The sequence below is a fragment of the Orbicella franksi genome, chromosome 14 (genome assembly GCF_964199315.1).
Source record: "Orbicella franksi chromosome 14, jaOrbFran1.1, whole genome shotgun sequence".
In the NCBI taxonomy this organism is placed as follows: domain Eukaryota; kingdom Metazoa; phylum Cnidaria; class Anthozoa; order Scleractinia; family Merulinidae; genus Orbicella; species Orbicella franksi.
In genome coordinates, this window is record NC_138158.1 from 18009660 (window position 1) to 18028315 (window position 18656).

The following is an 18656-nucleotide window of genomic DNA, read 5'->3' on the forward strand; positions in this document are numbered from 1 at the left end:
TTACCACTTTCCAAATTTTTTTCTTGTAAAATTTTATATACTTACTTTTTCTGTTCAAACAATCAATCTCGTTTCCAGAGCCCTCGCTGACTGACGCTGACTACAAAAGCGAAGGCTCTGGGCATGACGAGATATTTTGAACAAGAACTCTTGCTTTAAAAAGTGTTTTGCGCTTTTCTTCTTTTCAGCTGACGGGCACGTGTTTTCCACTTTTTTCACTCGCCTTCCCGTTTTCTTGAAAATCTGAAAGTGAAGAGCTAGCTATTATTTTCGCAGTCGAAGCAGTTTGAAAGAAAGAGTCATTTCAACAACAATTAAACATCTGCAGGACTATGTCTTGACAACGTCAAGTTTGTCTAGTACTCCTTTAGAGAGTTTCAGCACACAGCCAGTAAATGTAGCTGTATTGTCTTTGGAGACCATTTTCACTGGTATGGTTGTCTTCTTGATCCATTTGTCCTCTGTAGGGTCATAGCATTCAACACCCAAGCCACTTCCCAGCCCAAAGACATCTCCGCCACCCAGCACATAGAGTGTTCCCTTCAGACAAACCATACTGCCATGTGCGCGAGAAACATTCAAACTTCCAATTAACTGCCATTCGTTTGTCGAGATGTTAAACATCTCACATGTTTTCAAACAAGATGTCCAATGCTCCTTCCCTCCGGCTACAAAAATCTTTCCTTCAGTTGACACACCAAAAGCGTACCCTCTCTTTTGTCGCATGTTTGCAATTTCCTCCCATTTGTTTTCTACAATATCAAATCTCTCAGCTTTCGCAACGAAGTCATTCTCTGTTTCCCCGCCACAAACATAGAGATGATTGCCAGTCGCAACAACACAAGTCCCATGCCTGCAGCCCTCATGAGATGACAAAACCGTCTGCCATGAGCAACGCTCGACATTGTATCTTTTGATAGTAGATTCTTTCGTTGTTGTGTTGACTTCTATGGCATAGATTTCGCCTCTGACGACAGCCACCTTAGTAGACCTTGTGGTGGACAAGTCCAAAGTAGACCAGCCATTAACAACGGGATCATACCTCTCTCCCTTACCAGCAGATGGAAAGGCGTACAACTGATCACGGTACCTTAACATCTTAGTTCCATAGTCTCTCTCTGACAACCCGTCTGCTAAACGCTTCCACTCGTCTTTCTCTGGGAGATAACACAAAGTGTATTTCCCTCCACAGGCAACAATGGCGCGTGTTTCAAGCCCTTTTCTCGGCGACTGAGGTAGATCTCCTTCACATGTAAAGCTAGTCAGCTTCACTGCATCTGAAATCAACTTTAAACAGTGCGAGTTCTCTCGCACAAGTTCGTTTGTCACGACATCCAATAAAAAGTCACGCGATAGGAAAGCCAGTCGCAAGTGACCAAACAATTTCTCAAACGCTGCTTTTCGCTCGCTTTTGTCTTGTTCGATCCACTTTAATACGATTTCAAAAACATCTGCTTCAACTGCAACAGAAATTTCGTCACTTGAAATCCACCTTTCGACTTCTTTAGCTTCCAAGGTTAAGAATTCATCATTTTCTGCCACAGATGCAAAGTTCGCGTGGATAAACTTTCTGGTGTTGATGATTACTTCGTCGCACTTGTACATCTCAGCAAAATAAAATGTTGAAATGCAATTTGATTCAGACATTTGTCGTTCTAGAAATCGCCCGGATAGTATTTTCAAACCCGGAATGAGAAGATAGTTCGCTGCAGCGATAAGATTCTTGGAATTCTCTTGAGTTACCTCGACAGTTCCTGTGTAGATGAACTCCAAAACATCTTCCATAACAGCACCCGAGATCTCTTCAAACCGAACAATCCCTTCTCGATTCTCTTTCATGTCGCTCTGAAGAAGCTTGAAGAAGAACGGGCTTGCTGCAGAAAGCACATTTCTATGAGCTTTGAATTCTTTGTCATCTTTCGTCACCAAAGTTACGTCGCATAAATGATCTTGTCTTCGCAGCATGTTAAGTCGCTTCGCTAATTCCACACAGAAGGCAGCTTGCTCCGCATCAGACATTGGCTGAAGATCTTCCATGTTCCAGAATAAACTTATTTCTAGGAAATACAGAATCCTCCAGAACCGTTTAGATGTCGTCAAATAGCTTCAACAAATCACGACCGGTGAAGACTGGAAAACGAAACCGAAAGCGAAACTTTCGCGAACCTTTTCTTCTTTTGCGGAAGAATAAAGGGACACTGCGAGCGAACTGACGTCATCGTACGATGACTGGAAAGACTGAACTGGACTGGACTGGAGTGGACTAGAATGGACTGGACTTGAAAAACACGGACTTAAAAGACGAGGGCTAGTAAACATCGCAAACTTGTTAAACGAACACCTGTGAAAGGGAGACTTGAAAAACGAAGACTAGTAAAACGAGAACTTGTAAAACCATGACTTGTAATATGAAGACTAGTAAAACAGCAGACTTGTAAAAAGAAACGAGGAATTCTAAAGGTGAATTAGTATAACTTGCGAACTTGTAAAACGAGGACTTGAAAACGCGGAACATTTAAACAAAGACTTGTAAAACGAGAACTAGTGAAAATCGCAGGCTTACAAAAGGCACTAAAATGATAATCAAATGTAACATAAATAGAAACATGTAGCGAAATACTAAGAGCCACTAGTAACATTAGATCCGTTCCTGTCATCTCGTCTTATTTGGTTCCGATAATCTTGCAGCCTGTACACTGCTTGTCAAGTAAACCAAAGTGTTTTGTTAGTAAAGTATTCCCCGTTCCATGTCTTCCATACATTTAGTCCAAATTTCCAGCTGCTCCCTCTTGTGTTTTTCAAACTCCCGGCTGAGACAAAAAAAACACACGGCTTACCACCTCAGCTCGTGCTTCCTCCATAAAGAAAACTTTTTTACAATTAGTAATTTTGTCTTGCTACTGTTATTACATTTTTGCCAGACTTGTTCATTCTGATCATCACACTGTCGATCAGCGAAGCAAAAATTACACTTAATATAACGCGTAACAGATCACTCCTAATTAGTTTGTCGCTCTGAGTTTTCATTAATCGCAATCTTATATCATGAAGTAATTCCTCAAACAGTTTAAATTTCAACCAGTAATCGTTTTAATGTTTCCTATGGACAACAAAACAATGATTAACAGTGCAATTTCCGTACATGTTTTACGGCGTACAAGAGGAGACTCAAGGATAAAGTCACCAGGAGAGCTTTCCCCTCGAGAAAGGGAAGGGTACTATTGTATTTGGCCAAAAAGGCAATCTTCTACTGAGCAGGGTATAGTTTTTAGCTTGTTTTTCCTCTAAATCAGGTTCTATAGTCTCACTATTAAGAGCCAGTGCCCATAACTATGGACCAAACAACGGCACAAGTCGAAAAATCGATTTTGCTCATTTTGTGCCCATAGATTGGCCCTAGCTAGTAAACAAACGGATCATAGTTAGTTTCTGCTAATGCAGCTTTTTTGGGGAGAAATTTGCGAAAAACTATTTTGCCCCGATTGAGCTCAAAATCTACTTCCTGTTATGCTAAATTTTCTGAAAATTTGGTTGCTTTGCGCGTCGCACAGCAGCTACTTAAGAATCTTTCAATGGTCTTTACATTCAGCTCAGGTCTTCATGGTATGACTGAGCGAAAAATAAAATAAATCGAGGTTTCGTTTGAGCCCGAAACGAGATCGAACAGAAACGCAAAATATTACGATGTGTTGCAAACGAATTATAGCACTAAAATATCGCCATATTTTTCTATGGGCTATAAATTTAAATGCCATAAAAACACTTTCTACGGGTTAACTGTACATCCACCTGTTTGAAAATCAAAAAATATCTCTGGGCAAATGGTTTTAAGTCGCCCGCCTTGGCCTGTGCTTCTCACAAATTTTTCCCTAAACCGCCGTGAGAATGTAAACAGTTGCGTGACGCGGGCGTCCACCGTGAATACATAATTCGTTTCCAACAAACCGCAGATGGCTATCTTAGAACATTTGGGTGAAAAAAGAAAAACATAATGGACCACTTTTAACTTTAATATTTTGAAAGTCATCGCTTCGGAAATTTCGTTAATTGAAAACGCCAATTAAAAGCAATTTACTTGGAGTTCGGGTGTTACTGCTATGTCGTTTTAAGCTGTCGTTCTTTCTTTGATCATTTTAATTACAAGAGCGAGTTCTAGAAAGAAAATCGTTCTAAGTTCATTTGTTAAGCGTGATGACAAGTTGATATTGTTGGTTTTTAGCCTTACGTGATCTGAAGGAACGCTACAGTGATTAAATTTATATTTGTTGATTTCAACGGATCGATTTTCGGTTAAACCTCTTTATTTGTACCAACACATTTGGTGCCTTTTCTCCGGCTAAAAAGTCAGAAAAAGTAAAGTAAACAAATCATAAAAGTTTAAATCATAAATAAGAGGCATCGACAGTGCGAGTGTCTCGGTAAGCTGTTAATTTGAACAATTACTGTGCTGGACGGATTGCTTTCCATGTTACCCACGTACTATACATATAGTTCATTGTGCGCGAATGTTTCTGTTTCAAACAACTGAAATGCTCAATGCTTTTTTTCTTTTTTTCTTCAGTCTTAAAACTTAAGGTTAGAGTTAGGCTAAACCCTAAACTGTTTTGGCGGCTAACCTATTTTTGGCTAATTGCTTAATCAAATTATATATATATATTTCATTGAAATTCGCTCTTCCGTGACCGACTTCCGCTATCAAAACAAGATGGATGTTCGCTGTTCATTTAAGACTGCAATCCTGGTCAAAAGTGTTGGGACAATTACGGCAGATGACTTCACAGGCAGCCTCTCTTAAGACCAAAACCGCGCAAGCCCGCCTACCCTTCTCCCCCTGTCAATGTTGATAAAAATCTTGAAGAAAAAAAATCCTTGACAATATAGCTTCAGAATAGCCACGTTTCAAGAATTGTTCGCCTCCTAGAACAGTATCCTCGAACTAAAGCGACGAGAAGATAGATATTCACGTCTTATTCCAATAATAGCGATTTTTCAGCAATCGCGTTTGGCTCCAACACAACCGTCTAACCACTTTCTATTGTCCCTTTTTCCTTTTTTCCCACATCCGATCTAGTCTTTAGAATAGCTTCGTTTTCATGCAACATTGCTAGGGGGGAGGGGGGTCAATTGTACTTGCTTCTATTCATCTTTTGTTCTAAAACGTTAAGGACGTAGTTGAAATCGTGGGTTTTAGCGCGCAAAAGTGGGAGGTGTGCCAACAACTTATGGCCAGGGTTGTAGGTTTACACTAGAGGAAATTGTTCCGGATTCGTGATGAATTCGGAACGTTTTAGTGCCGGATTGATTTTGCCGTTTACACAAAAGTGGACGAATCTGAAATAAAAACTCCCCGGTTTGGTCGTTTCTCCGGAGATTTTGAATCCGGAATTTAAAGTGGGAACTTTGAATCCGAAAACTTTTGAATCTGGAGAGTTTTGTCGTGTAAACGATTTTCTCTCGAATCCGGATATTTTTCCGCCTGTGATCTTTTGAGTTTGCGGTGTAACGAAAATGGCGGATTACATGATCCAGTCGTAGTCGAGTCGTAGGCACATTGATGGCCATTTGATGGCAGTCTCTGGGTGATTACCTCGTGCTGTTTCAGGTGTAGGTAATCACTTTTAATATATAGATTTAGGCCAGCCTAAAAGCGGAGCTCCTCAGCTATTTTTCGGAATGTTGTTGCTAATGAAAATAATCCAACATGTATGAGGTAAATTGCGAATGATTTAATAGTTTCAGCCGGAACTAGTATTACATCAGCAGATCGAGGTGTAAGATGGTGTGATTATGAAATATAGAGCCACGATTTCAAGGATTTCTGGGAAGCTACCAAAAATCTTGATCACATAACAGAACTGTCTTCTGTGCTTTTTGGTGGCATTTCTTGTTCTTTCCTACCTTATTCAGAAAGACAAGGCATTGTTATTAATCATTATATTCTTCCTTTGTTAACATGGGGACTCCCACACAAAAGAAGTTTACACATTTTTTCGTTGTGGGGACTGATTGAAATGTAGTGGTTACAATATACTCAGTCCCTGAATCTCTACCAAATGAAATCTCACAAAAATACCAAAACAGTATACATATGTGAAAAGTTGGAAAGTTTTGTTTTCTAACTTGTCCCCAAAGATACATTTAGCCATCTTCACTATTGTATGGAGTCTCCTCCTGCTAGAAGGGTTTGCAATAAGCAAAATCACCCTCGCATGAATGGTAATTACGATATTTTTTTTTTGCTGATCATGAATACTTGCATAGGCTTCTAATAATAATTTTATTATTCAATTTCAATGTGATTTGTTCTTTTTCTCGACTGGCATTGTGGACTACAAGAGCTGCGATTGGGTTCCATTGATTAATTTTGCTATGATTAAATTATACCAAGAATTATCAGTGAGCTAAGAGGAAGTTATATTATGTACATGTATTTTGTTTGCACTACACAGCCAAATGCACTCAAAGGTTATGAGGCATAGGTACATTTGTCAGAAGAGCCCAGCATATCCAAGATATGTTTTGATTGACACATCAATTAAGATAATTTACAGCAAAATGGATAAAAAAAACATCAATATCCTACATGCACCAAAGCCAGACATGGGGTTATAAGGCAATCGTTTAAACAACAGATTGAAATAATTTATAAATTAGAGAACACTATTTCTACAACAGAATAGAACAAATTAACCTTATCGGACATTGCGAATGGCAAGGCTGTCTGTAGAATGTCACAAATTTCTCAACCCTTTCTTTCTACAAAAATGCTAATCCTGCAACTTTGCTTAAGAGCCAGTTCTCCATTTCGTGTTGGCAAAATATCAATTTATGCCATGTCCAATGCAGATTATCACAAAATTGATTTAAAAGCTCAATAAATATCATTTTAAAGCCAAAAAGCCAATTATTTAAATAAACCATGAGTAAATTATCTCCAAGAAAAACTGATTAAATTAACAGGCACGTAAAAACAATTAGTTAATATGTGTTTCTTAATAATGTAATGCAGTGTATCTGTCACAATGTTGCTGCTATAATATTACTACAAACAGGATGGGTTGCAGAACTGAACCTCCAAGTCAGTTTATTCAAAGAACTTGGTGCAGAATTTATAATCCCATCAAGTTGTCTGTAAATACAGAGAAACCAAACAAAGCATTACAATCATAAGTAATGAATTACTAAACTCTTTTACATGTACTGTATGAACAGTGTATGTTCCATTAATATTGGGGATCTCCCAGAAGCTGCATCCATGATAAATTAATTTGTTCCCAGATGCATTTGTTTATAGAACTTTTCACAAATTAATATCTCTGTCATAACAGTGACCTCTGTGTTCTCCAACAATTAGCACACAAGAAAAATACACTCAGTAAGATATTGTTTACAATAAAAATCAATACCTATAAGCAATCATAAGGACCTTAAATTTATATTACCTCAGAAATATCTCACCAGGCCATGGTTGCTTTGAAAATCTTTGATGTGTTAATACAGGCTCCCCATCTGTAACCTGTTCATATATTGACTGACAGGAACAGGCATGTAATTCCTTTCTTTGATATACAGTGTACTTCATTGTTAGCTGTTTACTGAGTGTTAGTAGTGAATCAAATGCTAGGGGTTGGTACTCCAACTTTCACTGTGGCAGGCTCTGCCCTGAGATACAAAGCAAACTTACATAACTGTTATGAACTTCGCCACTTGCTTTCGAGAGCAAATGCAATTTGCTTCAAACAAGCAACTGGAACATTGATGGTTACAACAATGTGCACAGTCCCAATCACAGGGTCATCCAGGCTGTTTGGTTGTACATATAACTGCACAACTGTATATGAGTTCAGCTTCCAGAAGAAAATCAGAGTTTGTCAGGATAAATACTGATGTTCTTGCTTACTCAATGAATGAATGTGCAGTTCCAGAAGATATTCACACCCAACACCCATTCACGGCCAGTCTTTAGAAATTCCAAATTAAAGTATCAGGAATCAAGAGCTCTAATAGAGAAAAAACCTCCATGTGGGGTATGAATCTTTTCTTGAAGAAAACAATGTCTGAGAAATCATTAATTACAAAATAATGTTTAAGAAACATCTTACCTTTCAGAGAATTTTGTAATCTACACTGTCTGGCCAGTTCATATACATGTATTTGACAAGTTGACACTGGGCATGTTTGTAAATTTGTGCACTTCAACATCACATTACTATGTAGTAGCACTGGCCAACTAAAAACAAACAGCATAATTTGGTTAATTAATATACACTGTACATTATTAGGTTGAAATATTGGTGTAGATTGTTGCACATCAACAGATACAGAAACTATTTGCACCTGAATCATAATGAGTGAAAAATCGTGCATGAGACATTTACATGTACATGTAACAGCCCTCCACCTCAGAACCATCACAGATATGATATGATATTTTTAAACTCTCTGAAATTTCAGATTATTCAAGATTAACATATGCACATACATCATCTGGGGCAACCCTAAAACACTGAATTTGGAAACCGAAATCCGGAATCCAGAATCTGGAATCCAGAATCTGGAACCCAGAATCTGGAACCAAAAACCAGAATCTGGAATCCAGATATTATGAATGATGATAGAAATAATTCACTTCAGCAATGTCTAATAAATAAATATGAGCAAAAATCATTTTGTTGTTATTTATTTTCTTGGCTTTACTTCAGCCACAGACTGTAATTGCTAAAAAATTATTGACTAGTTCTGAACAACCCTTAGCTATATATCTGGCCCCGTTGTTCAAAAGCTGCATAAAGCTATTCATTGGGTACATCACTATCCAGTCAGGGTTACTGATTTTTTGGGTGGATAGAGTTACTCATAGCCTGCAAGCAGGCTCTAGTATCTGTCTCTAGTGTCTGAGCAGGCTAAATAGGTGTCTAGTGTTTTTCTGCATTGGCATGTCACCAAGAGCCTTCATGCGGTTTTGCCACTCACGCCCCCAGCCCAAACACGAGAGCCTGCTCATAGACTAAGTTACCCATCTTTTGTTCAAGCTGGCCCTGGTGAGAGCCCGGTTCTTGTCTAGATCAAATTGCTCTGAGAAGACTGGTGAGCAGCACATTAACAACAAGCTATTATAGGCTATTGCAGTGAGTTTCTGGCAGTCTTTTAGCATCTTTGAACAGCATGTGGTCTGATCTGTTAACAAGTGAGAAGCAGACGGAAGTAAGTGTGCAACATTTCTACAAATTGTTTTAATATGATGGCCACCAAGAATATGAAATGCTGATTTGTCACAGTATGTGTGGAAATTGTGTTAATCTGGAATTGGTCTCGTATCTGTTGGAAAAATCAAATTTCATATTTAGACCAGACGGGTTAGCCCTTGGACTTCGAAATTGGGGGGCGTGACCGTCAATGTACAGGGGGCTGCCACTGATGGATATCCTGTTCTCTATGACATTTTCTATCTTGTTCAGTATGTACTAGACATAAAGGATAAATTTATACTTCCGGTAAATTGAAGATCACTTATTAAACGAAATGGCAATTACCAGCAAGCTTATTTTAGACACTCTCGAGGTGCTTGGAATAAAATTAAGATGCACTTTACTGAGATTCTCATAATCATAGCCCTCACTAAAAATAACGGTTGCACAATTTCAACAGACGGGGAATTTTTGTTTCAAAAAAGGTTAAGTTTGAGGTCCTTTTTACTTGGCAGCTTACTTTTTACAGTCGAAAAGCTAAGCAAAACAATTTTCACATACTTGAAGAACTTATTTTCTTTGATTTGCGGATTCCGGTTTCCAGTTTCTGGATTCCGGTTTTTGGTTCCAGATTCCGGATTCCGGTTTCTGGGTTTTAGGGTTGCCCCATATTTAACATATTGTTTGCTTCACATTCAGTTTACACATGGCTGTTATCCAGCATAGGCAGACTTATAAGTTTTCCTTCAAAAATATATTGCAACAACTATTGCATCTTTCGTTACCTATTCTTGTGATGAAATGACACAAAATTCAAGAACAAGAAGTCATAAGCATAAAACTAACTTACATGGTAGTGCTTACAGTTCCTCTTACCATCTGCATATGCTGTCCATAAACTGATGCTGCCTGGACAATGTACTCATTATTTTTCTGATCACACCTTTTAAAACGTCACTGTTATATAATTTGTCCTGAAAAAGCAATACATGAAATGTTATGCCTTTGGCACTCACCAAATGCCTTTACAAGATGTATAATGTACACCATATCAACATTCACAATTCTCTTTACTTTCATTGTAACTCTTTTGTGTCATTTTCCCTCACTTGAAGACAGGACTTCCACATTAGGTTATAATTGCCTCTGGAATCTCTATGAATTCACAGGGAGTGATAACAATTAAATCATGACTAATTTTAGCAAAGGAGGCATTCAAATGTCAGATTTTAATGCTAAGTTTATACAGTAACTTTACATTACTCTTCGTACATATATATAACCTCTCAATTATTGCACCTATAGACAGAAGGTGTGCTGGGGGAAGAAATGTTCTAAACTCTCTGAACTTTTCCGCCTTACCTGTAATAGGATGACTATTATGAACTACAGTTTGTAACCAACACCAACATCAGGTTATGTATACACATGTATATTTGTTGTCGTCTGTAATCATAAAAAAATAAAAATTTAAAATCCCCCATAAAGTTCACACTCAATAACACTGCTACATGTAGCGCTGTTACTGGAAATCAATTTAAGTGAAACTGTTGAAACAGCTCTGCCAAAATTTTTCCTAGCAGTTAAGGCAGGATAACAGAATATACATGTAGCACACAGCAAAGGCTAGAGATACACACATGTTAGTTATCAGTTAGGATTTGGTGAGCTTCTGTGCTGTAGGTATGGTGGAAAATAATAGATTATCAGAAATGAAGGTTCCTGAGACATTTTGACAGCACTGAGAGGAATTAATATATAAATTCACAAAAGAAGGAGAAGTTCTTGCCCTGTCCAGTTCTCTGTAATAAAAATATCATTTACATGAGTTATTTATAATATGTGGTTTGTGTTTAAAGCCGATATAATGCACACTCTGATTCGCCAATTCCAGTGCATTATTTACATTTACATGGTATACCTCGGTAAAACCATAAAACATTGCGTGGGACTAAAATAAAAAATATAAAAAATAAAAAGAAATGCCTAATTCATAACAATTTAAAATACTCAACACTAAAACGAATGTAAATTCTTTACTTGAAAATTATTCTCCCGTAATGCCCATGGGCCAATTACAGGCAGGCTAAAAAGTCCTAACACAAAGTAAAAGGAAATTAAGAAAACTATTGCTTTTTTCCGGAAAATTGTAACGACTGAAGACAATGATGGAACACTCTGAGAGTGCATTCTATCAACCTGATGAGATAAAATTTAAGGAGAATAGAGAATTCACGAAGTTATATCACAAACAAATTGGTACAGGACAGGAGAAAGGAAACTGTACAGCCAGGAAGAAACTGAAACTTTCTTCGACCAGCAAAAAAGTATGCATGCACAACAAAGAAAACAGTCAGTGACATTCATTTAATAAGTTAGTAAATAAAAAATTAGTGTGAAGAAGAGAGTAAAGAGAGAGAGAGAGTGGAGATAGGAGAGCACTCTCTCCAACTAAATTGTGTATATATGTATGTAAAAGTTCTTCTTATTACTGAGAAATGGTCAGGGCAAGAACTTCTATTACACTGTTCAATTTACCGAGTCAATTAGTACTATCTCACTTTTTTGGAACATTTCCATATTAAGTGTAAATACCGCATTGGGGAATAACCTCTTATTAACAAAATACGGTCCATGTACCCCCAACCAAAAGCAATGGCACAAATAACATGAAATAGCCAATCAAAATCAAAGCAGAGCTTCATTTGCAGACAGGATTGCCATGCATAATCGTCTACTCGACATTTTGGACTATATAAGCATTTCACCAAACCGAACTAATTGGACAGACAACAAAATAAAACGAGGAAATCTACATTATAAACACAAGATGCATATCACTACATCTGAGCTCGAGTATCAACAGCAAATCCCTTTTCAGTGAACGGTGACCGAATAAAAGAGAGGGTAAAGAAAATTCGTTTAAGCTTGCGGTGTTAAAGTTGAAAAATTATTCACGCTTAAATTTGAATATTACTGAGAGTCTGTATTTTTGCCGACGGGTTAATTTAGCTATGCAGTCATTTCATTGGCAGTAGCTTTACCAGTCTTCACCCAATTTAACCTCGGAATTCACAAAAGCATTTCGCCAAACCGAATAAATTGAACTAACAAAACGAGGAAATCTCCATACTTTGTAATCACAATATGCAAATATTCACATAGGAACAAAAGTAAACTTAGCAAATCCTGTTCGCTTCGGCTTAAAATGGTTTGTAGACCTTTCTTGGTTCAGTTTTCAACAACAGAAGAACAAATTTTAGCAGTCTACGAAGCGGCAGTGCTAACTAAATCAGAGAAAACTTCAAAACTCGCCCGGCCGTGTTTACAAGTACGATTTTGGTTAAGCTTATTTTTAGATGTGAGGTTATAAGCTAAAATTGACGACGAAAATCGATAGAAAACATAATTTGTTTACAACTTACAGCAACCTCCAAAGCGACCCACGTGTTATTGTTTAGAGACGAGCGAAATTAAAACGATGCAATTTTTAAAATCTCTTACAGCATGGCTTCAAATAAGGAAGACTTTTAATGGATTCCAATTGAAAATAAGCTTATATCGCCGAGGAAACTTGTTAATTTTCATACCAAACGCAACAACAAAAGTCACTTACCGCAAGTTGGCAATTCAGTTCGGCCAGTGTAAATCTTCCAGGCAGAAACTTGCAGCAAAAGTTGTGAAGACTAAACTGAAGTTAACGAATCAACCACTTCTTTCCGCTACGTTTAGTGTTTTGCAATTTCTCTAAAACACTCGGGTACGTTTGATTTCTCTAATGTTCATCACCTGACCAAATCAGGTGACTTTTGAATTTTCTTGCACGGCTGCACAGCATCACGTTCGCGCGAATTTTGAACTTGGCCATGGGGAGTTCGGCAGTCTTCTGAATCAATTTGTCGGGTACTTTCGCCTCCTTTCTATAGCCCTCGTTAGCTTTGGTTCACGGCATTGTTCGGTATTATTTCACCTCCTTTCTCTAGCCCTTGACTAGCTATAATTCACGGCATTGTTCAGTACTGTTTCGCCTCCTTCCCCAGCGCTGGCCCGCTCAGTCTTTTTCGCGATATTCTTCGCTACTTCTTTGCCTGTTAATTCTTGCTTTCTGTCTTTTGCTTCAGCGCAACCCTGTCTTAAAAATATTAAATCAACCTCCGCTATCGTTTTTCTTTAAAAATCCCGCCAAGAAAAATGGCATTCACCCGCTACCAACTGAGGGTGCATGTCTCTGTCAACCTATTAGCTGGACTATGGCCGCCATCTTGCGCGACTCCGTCGTCGTCGTCGTCGCCGTCGTGCGTACGCGCCCACGAGCAATACCACTAGCCATGATAACCATGAGAAAATCAATTCATGGGTTTCCTTTTCTCCCCTATATGGGTATGGGGCTCCGCCGGAGCTCCGCTATAATGGGTAATGCCATACTCCTCAGAAACCCAATTTATAGATCGTTTTCACTGTCACGCAATAAAAAAATAAATCGAAAACCATCTTGTGCAAAAAGCTATGAAATTATGATGTTATAGAAGATAACTAAATAAACCACTTCTCCAAGTTTTAGGTCTGTGCGTTTCCCCAAACTTCAGATATTCGTCGAAATGTTTCGCCGATATTTACAGAGCCCAGTATGAAAACGCTATGTTGGTGTACCTCCATGGTACACCAATATGGCGGCCGGAAAATAGTGTAAACATCTGGAACTTACTTTGGCTATCTAGGCGACTGATTATCAGTACTGATCAAACAAGCATTTACATAAGCACTTTTCCTAATGCTTTAACTTCTAAAAAGGCTCAAAATCATGAGATAAGTATATATTTTTCGACAAACTCGATCATAGCCTTGTGTCACGCACCTCCATAACCCCGAAATTCAAAATGCTCTGGATTCCAAACGAAGCACGCTATTGAGCTGTAAAATTGTAAACAGATATAAACATACGGCCTCTTGTGCCTGATGAGGACAAAAACTTTGGTGGCTCTTTCGTTTTGGATTTTAGAGAGTGATGACGTCACGTGAAAACGATCTATACTTTACTGCGCAGATGACGACGATGGCACGATCGAAACCCTCGACGGTTCTAGATATTAAGAAAAGACCAGAATAAATACCTGGAAGGACCTGACATGGTGGACAACAGTACCGTGGTCAGCGAGTTGAAAGAAAACTTCAGACTGTCTCAACCTACCCCTAGCCTTATTTTCGGAGGCATTTTGTTTCTCGTTGTCGAGGCAACAAACTGCTTGTTAACCATTCCATCATGAATGTTCCCGGAGTTATCGTCGTGTGTAAACGGTTAAGAATCCGAATATCCTTTCACTGTAAACCCCTACTAATCCGAATACTCTAAAATTGATGAATCCGGGAACTTTTACGAATCCAAAAAAACTCCTTTAGTGTAAACCTAGTCCTAGATCGACCACTGTAATGTTTATTTGTCTACCAGTGTTATGATCTGCAAATTTCAGTTAATTGATCAAACAAGCAAAGTAGAAAAGATGGATTTTTTCCCAGTATCATCGAAACTTAAACGCAGTTTCTTCCTAGGCTAATTCAATTCAAGAAATTCCGGGTTTTCTAGCTGAGTTTGAGCATATTGTGTAGGTACAAATTTTCTACACAGCTAGAAGAGCGGAGATGCCATCACGCAGTTAGTAGTTTATAGAAATTATGGTATTTCTACTTGACTTTATTTGTCAGTCAATGATTCAATTGCCATAAACCATAGAGGATTGGTTAAGTGTATCTCTAAAACTGCCACTATATTGTAAGTTATCAGTGATTCAATAAAATAAATAAGTGTTAAAATCATTTCCCGGAGTACTGTAGAAACGTTCTTTATCAGGGATGTCGTGGGTGTTGCAATGCAAATGAAAAAACATACATACTTATACTAACTTAAACAAAAAAAGAAAACAACAACAACAAAAAACATTTTCCATTATTTTATCTACACAACGTTTCAAACATTGCTTTCATCGGATTGCTGGAAACGAATATTTTACTCGAGAGTGGCTATCCGCGCTCACGCAATTGTTTACATTCCAACGCCGGATTTTGGGCAAAATCTATGAGAAACACAGGCCAAGGCGGGCGACTTGAAATCATTTGCCCAGAGATATTTTTTGATAGCCTAACAGGTGGGTGTATATTTAACCCGTAGAAAGTGTTTTTATGGTATTTAAAGTTATAGCCCATAGAAAAATATGGCGATTTTTTCATGCAATAATTCTCTTGCGACACACTGTAAAATTTTGCGTGTCAGTTTGATCTCTTTTCGGGCTCAAAACTAGCGTTGATTTATTTTATTTTTCGCTCAGTCATACCACGAAGACCTGAACTGAATATAAAATTCATTGAAAGATTCTCAAGTAGCTGTTCTGCGGAGCGCGAAGCAATCAAATATTCGGAAAATTCGGCAAAACCGGAAGTAGATTTTGAGCCCAATCGGGTCGAAATCGTTTCTGGCGTATTTCTACCAAAGAAAGCTGTATTAGCAGAAACTAACTATGGTCCGTTTCTATTCTTACTAGGACCTATCTATGGACAAAATACAAGCGAAATCAATTTTTCGACTTGTGCCATTGATAGGCGATTTAGGTCCATTTTTATAGGCATTTACTCTTAAATAGTGAAACTAAATAATTAGTTTCTTGTATCTGTTTGTGTTTAGCCTGTGTACGGTACAGCCACACACTCTCGTCAGAGTGACCAGACGTACACAGTCAAGACAGGATAAAGGGAAAGAGTTAATATCAGTTCTTTTATGAACTCCGATCCATATTATCATTTTATTTTCACACAAGTATCTTTTGTTAGTATTGTAAATTTTTCTTTTTCACACTTTTTGCCGTATATATTCTAACGACGGCGTTTTTTATTCTCTATTTGTCAAAGATTGCAGACTGGCAATCGAAAGCTCTAGTAATTTTAAACTGTTTTAACCAGAGAACGTTTCGAAATTTTGAATAAATTGTTGTTTTCTTTTCTTAATCGCAACTTGCAACTACCGAAATATTTTTATTAAGTAGATTTCAACTAAATGTAAAACGTACACAAAATTATGTAAATACCACAAACTTCCGAAAATATCGACACCCTGAAAGTAACGTCAGAAATTCGAGGCTGTTCAGGACAAATTTCTGTATTTAGTGCTGTTTTCTTTGTGTCCAAGTCTCTTTTGGAAATTGAGGGACAAAAAAAAAAAAAAAAGGAAAATTTTCCAATTTTGACCCGAGCCTGGGAGCCATATTAGAATATTGATATATCGAACGTGGCCTGCTACAGCTAATCTCAATTCCAGAGCCCTCGCTCTTCGGGTGCCGCTGACCGTAAAAGCGGAGGCTCTGGGCATGACAAGTAATAGCCTGATAATCTAAGCTAACACTCTTGCTTTAAAAACAAAACTAGTCGTACCTGTCTTCTTACTTTGGGATGAAGGACACTAAATATCATCGATCTCTCGGTAAGTAAACATCAAACAATTCTAGTTTTCGTTTTATTAATTCTAACTTGCAATATAGCCAGCTGTCGAAAGATTTTTGTCAAGTAAGTTACTGAAAGTTATGTAAATATCTTTATAAATTCTGCTGTACACTGGTCGCAGGAAATGGGAGACTTGAAATCAAACTTTCCAGTAAAATGAAATTGTTAGCTGGAGACACGATCGATCCTTAATAGTTAAACACTACAATAAATAAATAAATAAATAAATAAATAAATATACTAAAAACAAAAGGACAAAAAAATTACAACTGTACAAAGTTTTCATTTTTCAAGTGCTGATGAAATCAACTGAGAAAACGCTTATGCCGGTAGAGGAGAACGTTTTCCCTCGCGAATATGAGAAAACGTTAAGGATAGTGGATTTCGTTTCTCTTCCCGACGACCCGATCTCGTTATATCCTGCGTGACTACCCCTTAATAACATTAAGTTTGTCTAGTACTCCTTTGGAGAGTTTCAGAACACAGCCCGTGAATGTATCGTCTTCGGAGATCAATTTCACTGGTATGGTTGCGTTCTCGATCCACTTGTCCTCTGTAGGGTCATAGCATTCAACACTCAAGTCACCTCGTTCATAGACATTTCTGCCACCCAGCACATATAGTGTTCCCTTTAGACACACAATAGTGCCATATTCGCGAGGAACTTTCAAACTTCCAATTAACTGCCATTCGTTTGTCGAAATGCTAAACATCTCACATGTTTTCAAACACGAGTCCCAATTCTCCCTCTCTCCGGCCACAAAAATGTTTCCTTTTGTTGCCACACCAAAAGCGCACCCTCTCGCTTGTTGCATGCTTACAATTTCCTCCCATTTGTTTTCAGTTATGATGCAGAACAACAAATGGTTGGCTTGGCGCGCGTTTTCAAGTGAAAACTACGCTTCCGTTGTCGCCGCTTCAACATGAACGAGATTTCAGGCCATTTGTTGATCCGCTCACGAACATGAATCTAGTTGCTAGAACTTCAGACAACGTATAATAAAAAAATATATAAATTACGAGGTAGGATTGGAGTTTTGTACTCCTACATCGAACAATAATTAATCGATAACTCATCCTAAAGTTCTTGAACGCGAACTCAAGTGAGCTCTGTTTACGTTCGATCGAAGAGGGAACATGAGATTCGCCTAAAGCTTGTTGCAGAAACTCTTCATAGGCTCAGTTCTCAGTGCTCAGCACTCTAACCACAGAAGGGTTTTTCTTCTCACCAACAAGGTTTTTAGAAAACATTTCAGTTATTTTATTACATTTTTAGTCTCGAAATTGGGTTGTAGTTTCGAGTAATTTGTCGCGTTACCTTGGCGCGTGGCCGTGTACATAACAAAAGTGCTGTTTAATGAACTGCTCGCGGTCCTATATTTATGTATTACGGTATATTGTTATTTTGTTACCATGATTTCGTCTAGAATCGGAGCATGAATCGATCATTTTTAGCTCATTAATGGCGCGCATGCCCTATGAATGAGTTATTGTAATGGTGCAGATGTGGACGGAAGTTATGCGTAAACGGAAGTTATGCGTGGACGGAAGTTGACCCTAACCGGAAGTTCCCGCTTAGTAAATGTTAGAATTTATAACGCGATGAAGTTAAGATACACATGTAAAGAAAAGCAATGCTTGTATAGTTAAAAAAAAATTACTAATAACAGCAAATCACATCTCCTATAATTTGTAACGTTTAGAAAGGAACCGAAATGTTCATACCTAAAGCGGCGTTATCTGAAGACATGCTTCCGGTTCAGGTTCTCATATTATTTATGCAGACCGTAGAGGCAGGTACATTGCGTGACGCACATTCTTCATTTTTAAATACGGAAAAAATCCCTCTGTTCTTTTCATATGAAAAGGCGAAACACCTACCAATTTCAATGTGGCTCTGAAACGGAATATCATGAAGTAAAGGGTGCGTACACCTCGCTGACCTGGCGAAAAAATTTCTTTCCTTCGCAATTCCACGGCCGT

General features: G+C 38.1%; 2 protein-coding genes and 1 long non-coding RNA gene across 3 annotated transcripts in view; all 3 read right to left on the reverse strand.

The window, feature by feature from the left end:
• The window catches only part of LOC145467346 (kelch-like protein 11), an 89636-nt gene that overhangs the window by 30546 nt on the left and 40434 nt on the right, over window positions 1-18656 (reverse strand). The gene's annotated exons all lie outside the window — the stretch shown is intronic.
• Window positions 22-2039, reverse strand: LOC145467556 (kelch-like protein 11). Its single transcript, XM_081451119.1, has one exon. The coding sequence runs from the start codon at window positions 2035-2037 to the stop codon at window positions 331-333; it is 1707 nt and encodes a 568-aa protein (XP_081307245.1). The 5' UTR covers window positions 2038-2039; the 3' UTR covers window positions 22-330.
• Window positions 7043-10058, reverse strand: LOC145467634 (uncharacterized). The gene is made up of 3 exons (XR_014042086.1): window positions 8583-10058; window positions 7443-8540; window positions 7043-7129 (listed from the first exon to the last, which is right to left on the reverse strand). It is a non-coding gene; the product is annotated as an uncharacterized LOC145467634 (long non-coding RNA).

What these genes read in the sequence shown, in the direction of transcription:
- LOC145467556 (XM_081451119.1), bottom strand. Translation starts at nt 2,037, where the DNA reads ATGGAAGATCTTCAGCCAATGTCTGATGCGGAGCAAGCTGCCTTCTGT.